This window comes from Mchenga conophoros, linkage group LG20 (assembly GCF_057382185.1).
Source record: "Mchenga conophoros isolate Kocher_MC1m ecotype Shallow Benthic linkage group LG20, M_conophoros_male_GT1.1, whole genome shotgun sequence".
NCBI classification, from domain to species: domain Eukaryota; kingdom Metazoa; phylum Chordata; class Actinopteri; order Cichliformes; family Cichlidae; genus Mchenga; species Mchenga conophoros.
This window is the reverse complement of record NC_140545.1, coordinates 32,001,336-32,014,883: the sequence shown is the minus strand read 5'-3', so window position 1 is coordinate 32,014,883 and position 13,548 is coordinate 32,001,336. Positions and strand designations below refer to the sequence as shown.

At 39.6% G+C, this 13,548-nt stretch overlaps 1 protein-coding gene across 1 annotated transcript in view; it reads left to right on the top strand.

Annotated features, from left to right (window-relative positions):
* The window catches only part of plxna2 (plexin A2), a 160,919-nt gene extending 149,310 nt beyond the window's left edge, over positions 1-11,609 (top strand). Inside the window, exons 27-32 of the mRNA XM_085261099.1 lie at positions 799-898; positions 3,456-3,646; positions 3,802-3,971; positions 4,070-4,282; positions 4,601-4,751; positions 7,362-11,609. Of these exons, the coding sequence (XP_085117225.1) occupies positions 799-898; positions 3,456-3,646; positions 3,802-3,971; positions 4,070-4,282; positions 4,601-4,751; positions 7,362-7,457 (921 nt within the window). The 3' untranslated portion in view covers positions 7,458-11,609. The remainder of the gene's footprint in view (positions 1-798; positions 899-3,455; positions 3,647-3,801; positions 3,972-4,069; positions 4,283-4,600; positions 4,752-7,361) is intronic.
* Positions 11,610-13,548: the final 1,939 nt, after the last annotated feature.

Below are 13,548 nucleotides of genomic sequence, written 5' to 3'. Positions count from 1 at the left end.
AAGATCTCTAAAAAGAGTTTTGAGGATGTCCTTTCAAATGTAAGTTATGTCAGGTTTTCTCAGGCTACCACACCACAGGGGTGGGGTGGTGGGGATAAACCCCAGTGTCTGTGTCTTATTCATGACACAACATCTTTTACACAGCCTTTTTTCTTCGTCTTTCTCTTTGACTCTGACTCGCTGCTCCTCTATTGCTATTATTATACCTGCATACCCCATTTTTTTTTCTCCAGTGGTGTCAAGTGTACACAAGATGAGACATTCAGCATTCTAGTCTCTGTCTCTCTCCATCTGACACTCTCTTTTTCCATTTTCCTCTCTCTTTCTCTCAGCATCTTATCCCAGTTCCAAAGCTTACATCATGTTTCTAAGGTTTGTGAAGGGTGATGACAATGACAGTCATGTTGAGTACAGCCATCATGCAGTCACAGCACTCTGCTCTGCCGAAAAAAGCCACAGGGCTGTGGTAGAGAACAGCAGGGAGTGCAGATATGACAGGGAAGGATGTACGGGTTTGAGATGTGTTTTGCTCATGGGACTGTTCACTCAGTCCCCTACATTCCCATTTGTAGTCTTCTCTTTGGTATGAAACATTTGTGAGAACATGTGATACATAAATAAATTACACACACGCGGTATGTGATGGTGGCCCACAAAACTCTCTGGAGAATGGGTTTTAAACAAGGAATAGTGGGACTTTATTTTAGGAATAGAGAGATATTTAACACATGTATGAACATGGAATGCTTCTTTTCTATTTAAAAGATTGATTTTTGTGAAATCTGTCTCATCACACAGGTGTCGGACCGCTGTGTGGTGGCTTTAGTGCCAAAGCAGACCTCATCATACAACATCCCTTCCTCAGCCAGCATATCGCGCACCTCCATCAGCAGATACGGTGAGTCACTAGACATGATTGCTCTTTATATGCCTTTGTTTTGGCTGGCATTGATTGTATTGATTGATGTAGCATATATATTAGGTAATTACAGGTGGATTGTGAGGGTTAGCCATCAGTTAAATCCATGTTGATGTAGTGCTATTGCTGCTTTTGATAGATACATCAAAGTACTTTTACATTAGTTGTTTCAGATAAGAACAAAGGGAAATCTTCTCTCCCCAAAGCAATGGTCTACTCTTTTTTTTCTCTTTAGAGAGGTTCTAGCTGCTTTCTCCCCCCCCCCCCCCCCCCCCCTTCCAACTGTGTGAATGCTGCAGTTTGCCTCACAGTTCAGGCCCAACCTCTGTTGGATGGTATGGAAAGAACACTGAGAGAGAATGACAGAGAAAGCCATTGTTTAGTTTTGAGGCTATAATATTTTTTATAATGAAGATCCGTTCTCTGCGGGACATTTTGGGCTGCTATTTGCACACATACTTGTGCCCACGTGGGCATGCACACAGTACATGCAGTGCCTATGCACGCAGGCGCTCACATGCTTTAGATGTGCTTGTTGTTTGTGCTGCCGGGTGCCAACATTTGGTCCTATGCCAAACACACAGCAGCAGCACACAACTTGTGATTGCTAATTATTCTCTGTGAATGATACTTCACACAAACAGAAAAAGATAAGTGAGCATAGCCAATTATCAGGATCGGCACTAGGTGAACGCTGCCTTTAAACTATCTAACTCAGAAAAAGAGCTAACAGCGTCCTTATCTTTCCAACCAATTATGCTTATTTACAAATGTTAACAGTGGACACCTATGGACACTCCAAAATGGGCCATCATCTTCAGTTTATGTGCTGTGACAAATAAAGTGTAACGATATTTTCAATGATGACCTTTAGAAGATTGCAGCGTACTGAGTCATCACTTTCTTTTGAACAAAACACCGTAAAGGTTGTTGGGAGAGATGGCAAGATGACGGATGACCAAACTAATGTAAAAAAAAAAAAGAGTACAACTACAAAAGGAAAGTCACTTTCTCTGCATTATGTAGGTTGTTTCTTGTCAAGCTTAATTTGTTCTCTTTGGAGTTTTATACCCATATATTCTATTCAGGCATTGGAGCTGGTTGTGCACGGCATAAAGAGCAAAGCCTCTGCTGGCATGCTCCTGGCTCTCATCAATCATGGGTTGGCACAGCGGGCACAGCTGCACCTCGACACCTGCTGATCGATTCATACCAATTTCACGTTCGGTGCTTAGCATCTTGACTCAATTTACACCCCCAGAACACCCTATTAGCTTTAAAATCAGCTTGAACACACTCCCCTACTGACTGGCTCTGTCCGGGAGCTGCGAATTGCAGCCAAGCAGGAAAGGGTTGCAGGTCACTGCTTAGTGTTTCGGGGAGTTAGGAAAAGACTGCGGTGCAGACAAAAGAATAGCCCTGCCCACAAAAAAGTAGAATAGCAAAAGAAAAAAAAAACAGTGACTGGATTAGGATGGGATTTGGGTCCTCAATCCACCCTGCACACAAGTGCATACATCATCCCTTAGTGTCCCTAGTGCCCGTTCCAGAGCTGCAGTTTGGTCTTATTTGAAAGGTATGTGGTTTTATTGGCAGCAAAAGCTTAGTTGTTCAGCTCAGCATTTGAAGATATGTGAGAGAAATCCTCATTGGGATGCTCAGATCCTGAATCTCTAGAGAGCCACCTGCCATGATGACAACTAATTAAAGAAAGTGAAAGCAGTATCATTCTGAGAGAATGAAAAGGAGAGGTACACAAAGGTAGGGATGTATGGATGAAGGATGGTGGCTACAGTGCTTAACAAGTTGCTGCAGGAATCTTTTGATGTATTGATTAGAGGATGACAGGGACATTTGGCATTGGCACAATGTGGCGAGGAAGAACCAATTATGAGTGCTTTAAGTGGAACTCGGCACAACAGTGTCTCAGTCGGTGAGACGGGGATTATATAAGAGACAGAGAATGAATAAGATGAAAAGCAAATACTCATCAGATAAATAATGGCATACAGAGAGAAGAAAAAGTAGAGTCAATAAGCAGAGTAATACATATTTAGTATTTTTAGTCCTGCACAATAATAATTTGGTTTTGCATGTGAAGGACAGAGGTCAAAGTCTTGTTTTCATCCATTTTCTGTGTCATTTAAGATTCAAGTCTCAAGATGGCTATTACTAATCCGTGCAATGCTAGACACCACAACTCCTCCTCCCTTTCATTACTTTGTTGTTCTTAGAAATTATCCATTATTGCAATTTCCTTTATAGCATGGCTTAGAGGAGGAGGAGCGCAGAGGATTCGGCTGTGTAATGAGTTACAAAGCAGAGATGGAAATGAGAAAGGGGCTGTGTATGTGTGTTCTTGTGTGGGTTTGTTTGTGGGTGTTCTATGTACAGTAGGTGTGAGTGCATGCTAAATTTACATGATGATGCTACACCTAAGGGAAGCTTTTTTTAATCACAGTCATTTAGGCTTGCTAATAATTCTCTATCGCTTTTTTTTTTCCTCCTCTCCTTTTTTCTTTCCTGTCCTGGACAGACTCTTCATTCCGCTACACCGGGAGTCCAGACAGCCTCCGATCACGTGCTCCCATGATTACCCCCGATCTAGAAAGTGGTGTAAAGGTTTGGCATCTGGTGAAAAACCACGAGCATGGAGATCAGAAGGAAGGAGATCGTGGCAGCAAGATGGTCTCTGAGATTTATCTGACCCGACTGCTAGCAACCAAGGTACGTCAGTATTCTCTCATACATTTCTGTGGCCACGGAAAAGTTTGTCACTTTTTATGATAATGCTGCGTTCACAGTGGATTTTTCTTCTGTTATAATCGTTGTTTCTTGTTGCTCATGCATTGTTAATCTCTTTACTCTCGTTCTTCTACTAGGGTACACTACAAAAATTTGTTGATGACTTGTTTGAGACGTTGTTCAGTACAGTCCACCGAGGGAGCACCCTTCCCCTGGCCATCAAATACATGTTTGACTTCCTGGATGAGCAGGCAGACAAACACGGCATTCACGACACAGACGTACGTCACACATGGAAAAGCAATTGGTAAGGGGTTTTCTACTAAAGACAGTAAAAGTAAGATTGCATGTGACTATCTATTAACGCCTTTCTGTATTTCCCTTATTTTTATTTCTGTCTGCCAGCCTTCCTTTGCGTTTCTGGGTAAATGTGATCAAGAACCCGCAGTTTGTCTTTGACATCCATAAGAGCAGCATCACGGACGCCTGTCTGTCTGTAGTAGCGCAAACCTTCATGGATTCTTGCTCCACCTCAGAGCACCGCCTGGGCAAAGACTCTCCATCAAATAAGCTGCTCTATGCTAAAGATATCCCCAATTACAAGAGCTGGGTAGAGAGGTAGGGGCCGTTACATTCACTTAATACACCATGCTAACACCCCCCACATCTTTTTTTATTTTTTATTTTTTTTGTATCCTCATACAATGAGAGTTGGATCTTTGGGGAAACTGATTCATAATGCTCTTTTTTCATGTATTCATTTTTCAGCCAGATTCAGTAAAAGCTTTGTCAGTGACTGTTAGCAGGCATTCATTGTTAGTGAAAGTGATATAATGGATCCAAATTTGAAATACTGTATAAAAGAATTTAAGCCTCAGTTGAACTATCGCATTGACTCAGCGAGTCTGTGACGTTTCCCCTCGTCTGTATCCCCAGGTACTATGCCGACATCAACCGGCTGCCAGCCATTAGTGACCAGGACATGAATGCCTATTTGGCAGAACAAGCCAGACTCCACTCCACAGAGTTCAACATGCTCAGTGCTCTCAACGAAATCTATTATTACGTCAGCAAATACAGTGAAGAGGTAAGCGATATTAGTGGTCTCAAACCTGTCATTCAGATGCATTGTGTGTCTGGCATTGTGCTCCTTTTTTTTTCTTGTTTTAGGTGTTTGTTTTTGTTGTTTTGATTACACTTATTTTGCATAACAACTGAAGAGCAGCCAGTGTTTCAGCAGTGAATAGCACCTCTATCTGTAGTATACAGGGATTTGTGTGAGAATAACAGAAGGAATGTAAAGGGATGTGTGTTTGATTGCAGACAATAAAAAAGCACAAATAATGAATAACGTACTTATCAATTCCAGCTAGTTATGACTATTTTGGCATTTTAGAAAGAGGGATGAGGAATGTGGGTATTTGCTAATTAAAGTACCTCTGTCCTAGTTAAACACTGCCCATATTAACAACATATTCCTCAACCTGCTCTACTGTCTCTAATTTTCACTCTCTTTTGTAATATGTCAAACTGCATGTGTTGCGTAAATTCCTGAAAATAAGTTTTATACAATATGATCTATTATACTGGCGTGTTTCTCAGGTGAGGTTGAATCTCAGTCTTGTTAAACTTTTGTTACTCTGTGATAAATCCTTCCTATGAACTACATTCTGAGCTCGTTCATTTACAGAATTTACCTTGAGGGCAGTCCCAGGCACTGATTGCGTAATGAGCTGCCGCCTTACTCAATCAGCTGCTAATTATTGGCAGATTGTGAGCGTAATTTGAACGAGAGGCGTGCCACAAATTTGCCCCGCACTTTAATGTTCTTATATTTTGCCCTTGGTGCTTCCAGACTATTCATAACTGGAAAAGGTTGGCGAGGTCAGCTAAGAGTCTTCAGTAGACTTCCCCAAAGCCCAGAGGTCTAGCGAGACCTGGGCTTAACAAGGCAGCACGCTTGATCTGTAGAGAAGAAAGTGAATGTCTACAAGCTCTCAGCATGTTGCTCTGTCCTTTTGCTGGTGCCGAGTTAGAGTAGACAATCTGTCATATAGGGTTCTCATGAGCAGAATCATGGGCAATACACACACATCCTCTCAGATCGCAGGAAGCATAAAAAAGGAGGGAAGACGATGAGAAAGAAAGAGAGAGCATTTATAGAGACATTCGGCTTCTAATGTCAGCACATCCTCTGGGAAGCTTTAACTTGACCTTTATGTTGGACCATAGTACCTCTCTCTTTTTCTCTTATTCTCTACCTCCTCCCTGTGCATTCCTTCTCTTTTTACCCATTATCCAGTCAGCTTCCCCTTTGCTCGCCATAAATCTCATATGCTCGCTTTTGCTGCAGTTGCCATTGTCTGATTCACACATGCACAGGGACGCAAACGCACTCACTTCGCACACATACGTGCACCATTGCTCCTGCAGTATCTAGCAGAGTGCAGTGCGTAAAAACCTCATCTAGCACCATTAACAGTTGTTCATTCTTACTCAGCCCTTCACAAAGGTTGTGTGTCAGGCTAACCAGACCAGAGCTTCAGCTTGCTTAAATGGATTTGGGAGTTTGCAGTGGGAGCTACACCTGCGTACAGAGCTGCAGATTAATTATAGATTGCTGTCGGGCCCAAAGTGGAGGAGGAAACGTTCTGTTACGTAGCTGCCAGCCTTTAAGAGCACTTACGCAGATGAGTGGATGATGGTAGGTGGGCAAGTCAGACTCTGTGTTATGCATCTGGACAGGCAGCAAATAAAGGTTTGCCATGGTATGCTAAAAAAAAGGAAAAAAAGCAGTTCTTGATATGATTTCCAAGTCAAATTTACAGAAAGGGTTAATAAGCCAATCAAAAAGAAGCTCTTGCTATGATAATTACATTCTTTGGACATTGAGAAAATATTTTTAAATAACACAGTGTCTAAAATACCAGATATTTTGGTGTATTTTAGAACAAAATAACTCATTGAGCCTGCATATAAAACCAAAGACGATAAATGAGTGAGCTGAAATGTCACTCGACAGGGATAAATGGTACATTGAAGATGACACTTTTTTTTGTTGCTTTTTTCATTTTTTATTCATCCCTTACCTCAGAACTTTTTAAAATGCATATTGCATAAGATGGGTCGATGAATTATTTTGTTTAAAATATTAATAATTAAGTAAAGCACAGCATTCAAGTGTAGCCAAGAGTAGCAAATAGATGCACAGTGCCACCAGAAAGCATGTATTCAAATGGCTGCAGCATCTGGATACAGGGATTCATATCAAAGGTAATGCATATGAAGGGCTCTCGCTATGTATTTTGGCATCACTCTTACACAGATTTATTATGACAAGGCTGACACTAGATGAGAGAATGAAAAGGAGAGCCTGTCTGAATGTCTTTTGAACCCAACTTGACAAATGCCAAATTTAAAAGATGGGGCTCAGAAGATAAAACGCGAAAGACTTGTGCACAAATATTTCTCGAAGCTGTCAAAGTCAAAGGGAGTGATGGAATTATTATTTTTTCTTTTATCTGATGTCCATATAGAAATCTGGGAAAAGAAAAGGAAAAGAAATTTAAAAAGCGCATTGGTATTATTTTCTTTTAAATGTAACTAGATCTGAATTTGTGAACAAATCCTAACAAGCAAGTGTTTCACAGTATATTTTTATTGATGATGTTTTTTGGGCGGGGTTTGTCATGCACAGATCACAGCAGCCCTGGATCAGGATGAACAGGCAAGGAAGCAGAGGTTGGCCTACAAAGTGGAGCAGCTCATCTCTGCCATGTCCTTTGAAAGCTGAGAGTGACTACTACTGAGAGAAAGTGAGAGAGAGAGAGGACCACAGTCTTTACGTGACCTACCAAAAAAGGTCTTGCATTACTTACCTCTCATGATGGGAGCTGAAACCATGAACCAGACCTGGGACCTCTGTATCTACAGCTGGACAAACATACAACTGCTTGAGTTTGTAATTCTCCCACCTCCTTCCATGACGGTGCCAACGCAGGGCCCGAAGACTGAAACGGAGGCCTCCCTGCAACTGGAGCTTTTGGCATGAGAGACTATACCAGAGAAGGGAACCACATGGCTTGTATTTATTTTTTTCCTTTAATTTTCCACAAAGGACATCTTCTCTGTTTGACAGGGAATTGTATGTTCCGTGAGTGTGTGTGTGCATAAAAGTGTGGGTGTGCATGAGTGTGTGTTTGTGTCATACTGAGGAAGACTCCTACAAGAAATGGAGAAACAGATTTATTCTCTAGCAACTCGCGGCTAAGTGTGAGGCGGAGAGAAAAAAGGCGAGAAATAGAAGAGCAGATCTCATGTTGGACAGCTGAGATTGCATTCAGAGTTCTCAGATTTTATTTTTGTACTTTGTACATTTGAATATTATCAGTTGCGGTTCCAAAATATCCACCTCGGATCCCAAAAGTGTTGCTATGTAAAGATGCAAAGCGCGTAACACCACTTTAGATTAGCGTGATAATAAAATGGGCCATGACTCGTGTCTTCTCTCACTCCTCTCTTTGGACTGAAGCTTCACGCAACATGGACAAAGCCTCTGGTCTTTATTTAATCAGATATGTATAGGAAATCATAAAATATGTGGCCATCACATAAAAGTTAACAGAACTCTACATGTGGTGGTCATCACAAGTTAAGCCAGCATGCTTGCACCTAAACTGAAGATGATGAAATCTGTAGTGTAATTAGGAGGTGACCTCAGATAAGGATCACTCTGGTATCAAAGGCTCTTTACAGCAGTTAGCTCATCTGTGTATGTACCAGTTGATACTTGCCAATCATTGTATGTGAATGTACAAATTTTTGTTTTTTCATTTTGTATCTTTGTCTGTCTGTTTTAAGTTTTACTACAAAAATTGGCTCATTTGAATTGAGCTTCATAGATATTTCCTGTAGCTTGTTGTGTGAAGAACTCAATTTTGTTCATCCCGACCCTGTTCCATCCAACTGCTTCTTTTGGCCTAAATTGCTTTCCTTCTAAAGAAGAGTGTGCATCGTTATAGTGTCTGTTAATGCTGTAAAGCCTGTGGCGTAGGCTGCAGTATCCAGAGGTACAGTGGCAGTTTGAAAAGAGCAGGTAAAAGCAGCTGGTTTCTGTGCTCACATTTTATGTCCACTTTTTTTCATCTTTTCAGGACCTCGATCAACCTTTTGTGTAATTTGCATGCATGGTGTCACACATCAAAGTGTTTGAGGGTCCGTCTTTTATTTTTCTCAAGTGCCAGTGAGTCACACTCTAGTTGGCCAGTTGAAATGTTAGCTGATGGAAGATCTTACCTAACCACCACATGTCTTCGCACAGATAATAAGAAGTCTGCGTGGGCCTAGTTTGACAAAGTGCCAAAAGATCCCGGTATTTCAAGTAGTTCACAAATGTATCACAATCGGTTTATGCTTTACAGAGGAAGCAACACTCGCATATTTGAGTGTATATTCAGTTAAAACAGAAGACTTAAAAACTGGAATGGTGAGTTTTCAAACTCACTAAAGGTACGAAACATAAGCGGGGGGCGAGAGAACTGAGAATAAGAAGAAAAACAGAGTTAAAGTGTGTTTTGTGTCATGTGATGCATCTCCTGACTTGAACCAAACATTAACAAGCTTAGAAGCTTATGTAACTCTCCAGACTTTAGCTGGATGACAACAAACTGTAGATTTCATCCTCTGGATAGGTTATTTCATTTCTTCCAAAATATATATTTGCTTGTTGTTTACATCAAGTACTTGAAAAAAAGGTAGTAGTAAAGAGTTGTACAGTGTACTGCAATTGTGTGTGTTGAGAGCATGATAAAGGTGGGTGAAAGGTGCTTCTTTTCTCCGTGGCCTTAGATACCCACCTGCTTAGTGTTCCCATACCTATTACTTCTCATCTAGGGCACCGTCCTTTCAGTGCTTCAGAGCCCGTTAGGTTTGTTTTCTCTCTCTTCTCTTTTTTTCTTTCTTCTTTTTTTTTGGTACTGCTACCTGGCCCTGGCACTCGGCTGAGAACTGTCTTAGTGAGATGCAGTAAAAGGAAAGGTGAAGAGGCTGTGGCCTTGCTTAGGTAGACGTTGCCTCGTGCAGTACTCGGCATCCTGAGCTGTTTGAAGAGAAGTCTTGAGAAATGAGGAGCAATGGAGAGGTAGAAAGAGTGAAAACCCCTTTAGCTCTAGTTTCCTACTCCAGCTTTGAAGCTTCTCTTTGATCTGAGTCAGTTGTGTTCACAGTGTGATCAGGAGATGTAAAGAAAAAAAAAAAAACATCAAACTAACAGGCAAGGAGAAATGCAGGCTGAGGTGACGACTGAGTGCTATGACTGTACCCGACCAGTGGGGGCAGAACTACGAAAGACCATTTCATCTGTTTATTCATCTGAAAAAGCAGCTTCTTACAGAAGAGCTTTGCCAACACAAAAGAGAAGATATTAGATAACTTATAACATAACTGCCTTAGCCGAGTTTGATTCTTAAACTTAAGTTTTTTGGTTTCTTTTTCTTTGCAGTGAACATGACATTGATTCGAAAACTTTGTATGTTGTTTGCAATAACTTATTTCACAAAGTACGAGAACTGATCTTTTAGTAATGAAATCTGTTCATGATCATAAGATCATATTCTTGAACTTGGGAGATCCATAACGTTTAAATTGTAATGCCCAGATCTAGTAACTATTGATAATGTTAAAGTTTTGCCATAAGTTATTTAGTTTTTTCTGTGTGTTGTGAACGCAATACACTTCTGTACCTTCTTGCTACTTAATCCTCTGCTCAACATCTACAGGTACACAATTACACACACAGTACAGACTCAAAGCAGAAATCTTCTTCCTTTTGATTAAGGTGTCTTCCCAATTTCAGCGAATAGAATTGTATCCTCCTCATACCTCACATTGCTTTTATGTAAGTAATGCTTTTTATCATTTTAACAGGACCTAAATGCCTTTTCCTTCTCCAAGGAATAAAATGTATGTTTATTACAGTCCTTCCAACTCTTAGATGAGCTCGCCCTATACAGAATAGTGATGAACAAAATCAGGCACACAAGTTGGTGAAGAATGGCTTTGATTGTTTTTTTTATTTTGTCTTTGTGTGTGATTTTTTTTGCATGCATTACAATTTATGTTTTAGTCATGCCTGGTATTCCATATCGATCTGCACCATCGTCAGCCTAATGGCAATTCTTCCATTTGCAGATGTCTTAAATCACAGCTGAATGCACCTTTTTTTTGTGAAAGAGTTTTTTTTTTTGTTACTAAATAATAGCTTGTTTCCATGCTGTATGCTCATTTCTAGAAACCTTTTTAATTCAGTTTGAACTGAGAAGAAAAGAAGTTTGTTTACTCTTTCTGCAGTGCAGAATCCCATTTGACTGCCAGTTGTGTGATATGGAGAGATGCTCATGAACACAACCTCTTTTCAGATGAAGTTGATTACTAATTGAAGATGCTTTGTGCTCTTTTTGGCTCCTGGTGAAGAGATGGTGTCGTGGCTTCGACTGGCGTATGCCATTCCTTATACAAAACAAAGAATTAAATTAGCATTTCTTGTGTTTGCTTTTTGGCATCAGACAGGAACTGAAAAATCCAGATCAGTGTATTGCTCACCACGTATTAAATGAGTATCCTTCCATTATAAACACATTGTAAACAAACCCTTTGTAGACACTGGAGTTCTGTAAAATAGTAATTACTGGCGATGATGATGATTATAATAATAATAATGGCTGTCTGTTCTTGTTTTATAAAAGTGTTGTGAAAAATTGTAAGAAACTTAAAATATTTAAAAAGGTTGTTCTCTTGTTTTTTATTTGCTTTGATTTTGTTATGATAATATATTATTGTGTACCTAATGTAAATATGAAGCACACCTATTTTGCAAGCCAAGGATTCACTTTGTACTGTTGTTATATATAAATAAACTTTGCTGGTTAAAAATTGCGTAGAACCAAAACTCAGTTATCACGTTATTGTCTTTGTTTTAAGCCAATGGAAAGAGAGACGACTTGCAGCTGGTTCTGAAGCGAGTCCTCAGGTGTTTTGTATCTCCGAAGGCAGGGGTTGCCCCCCTCCTTCTTCTCCCCAAGAGCTACAGTTCCAACAGAGCTTAAAGTTCGCCAGTACTGTGCCGGAGGGCTGTTTTCAATTCATAAATGTATAATTATATTTCCAAGGAAGTATTCTCACTCATTTTTCTAACTGTTGCACAGCAAGAACAGTGCTGCATCAGTTTCTACACGGCTATAGGAAGCTTGTATTTTGTTTTCCCCAAATAGACATGCATTATTATCACAGTAAGCATTTGTTTACATAGTGGCTCAAAAATGTATGCAACTATTTGGTTTTGATTTTAAATCATGGTGGGCAGTGGGCATAGTATGTTATATATTTTTATGTTTGTTCATGTATGTATGTATATATATATATATATATATATATATATATATATATATATATATATATATATATATATATATGACCTACATGTAGGTTTTACCACAGCTGTCATTCCTTTTCCTTCTAGTCTACAGCACCATAGGCTATGTTTTGTAATTTAAAAACTGTAAGATGCAGAGGATGATAAATTTGTTGAACTGCTTTGCTTTTGTATAAGCATGGGGAGATGCACCCTAGTGGCTTAATGAAAGAAGGTTGTTTCAAAGCACTTTCACTTGTGAAACTACAACCATCTTTTACATCCAATCTGTGCTCCACGCTCACTGACTCAGACATTGCAGTCCACTCCAGCTTTGACTGTAAAGGTTTATGCCACTGCTACACATTTTCAGCTTATTATGCAAACCTTTTTATATACATTATAAATATACATTTTTCTTTGGTTCTGCAAGAAAATATAATTTATATTTTGATGCTACTGTACTTGAGGAAGCCAGAAAGCATGAAAACAGGTTAACAAAAAGTTTAATGGCTACTCCTTGACCTTGCTTCACAACTCTGTTAAGTTTAGTAAAAGTCAGAGTGGTATCATTTATTTACTTCTTTCTTTATTAGCATAGTCCTGCTGACATCAGTTGCCTTGAAAACTTGATCTTAAACAGGATTTTTACATTTGTGCCAATCTGAGAGAAAGGGAGACTCAGACCAACATTTTTCCACCATAGTCCAACTCGGTGAGAGATGTCCCATGTGTCGTAGTCTGCTGTAGCTTCTCTGCAAGACAGCGACTTGCAAGTTGGCAAAAACTGAATGTGTTGTGAAATTAGGCATTATTAATTTCCACAGAATAAAAAAGTAAATATGCAGTAAAATAACATTTAAAGTTGTTTCTTTTGCCAAAAAAAGAAAAAAAAAAGAACAGAGCACGAGGAGCAGAGTGAGCTGTGTAAATGTCAGCTATAAGCTATCTGTAGTTCTGACTCTGAAGACACTACAAATTTGAAGCAGTATGGATATGGCAGTCACAGCTTTAGCATCGTTAACTCAATAAGTAACAGACACCAGTGAGAAATGAATTTCAGGTGTGAGGGGAACCAGAGGAGAACTGTGATAAGTGACCAACATGAGCTGCTTTCCTTTTCTTTTACAAAACAATAATTTAACATTAGCTGATACTTTAAGACAAAACAGAAACAGCTTTGTAAAAAATAAAGTCATGATTCTCATCTATACTAAAAACCAGCGTCGTATGGAGACTTTTACTAAAAGGCAATCAGGGACTATGCTTCCCTCCGCTCAACCACCCAAATCATCCTCCTCCTCCACTATTTAACAATTTAACAAAACAAATTAGATGAGATTAAAATATGCCATTTGCCTGTCTTCACTCTGCATGGAAGTCTTAATTTTTCCTCACTTCTTACTGGTAAAAGAGTTGTAAAATATTACTACTTGTATAGTTAAATGCATATCTACTATAGATAGTGAGAAGTGGT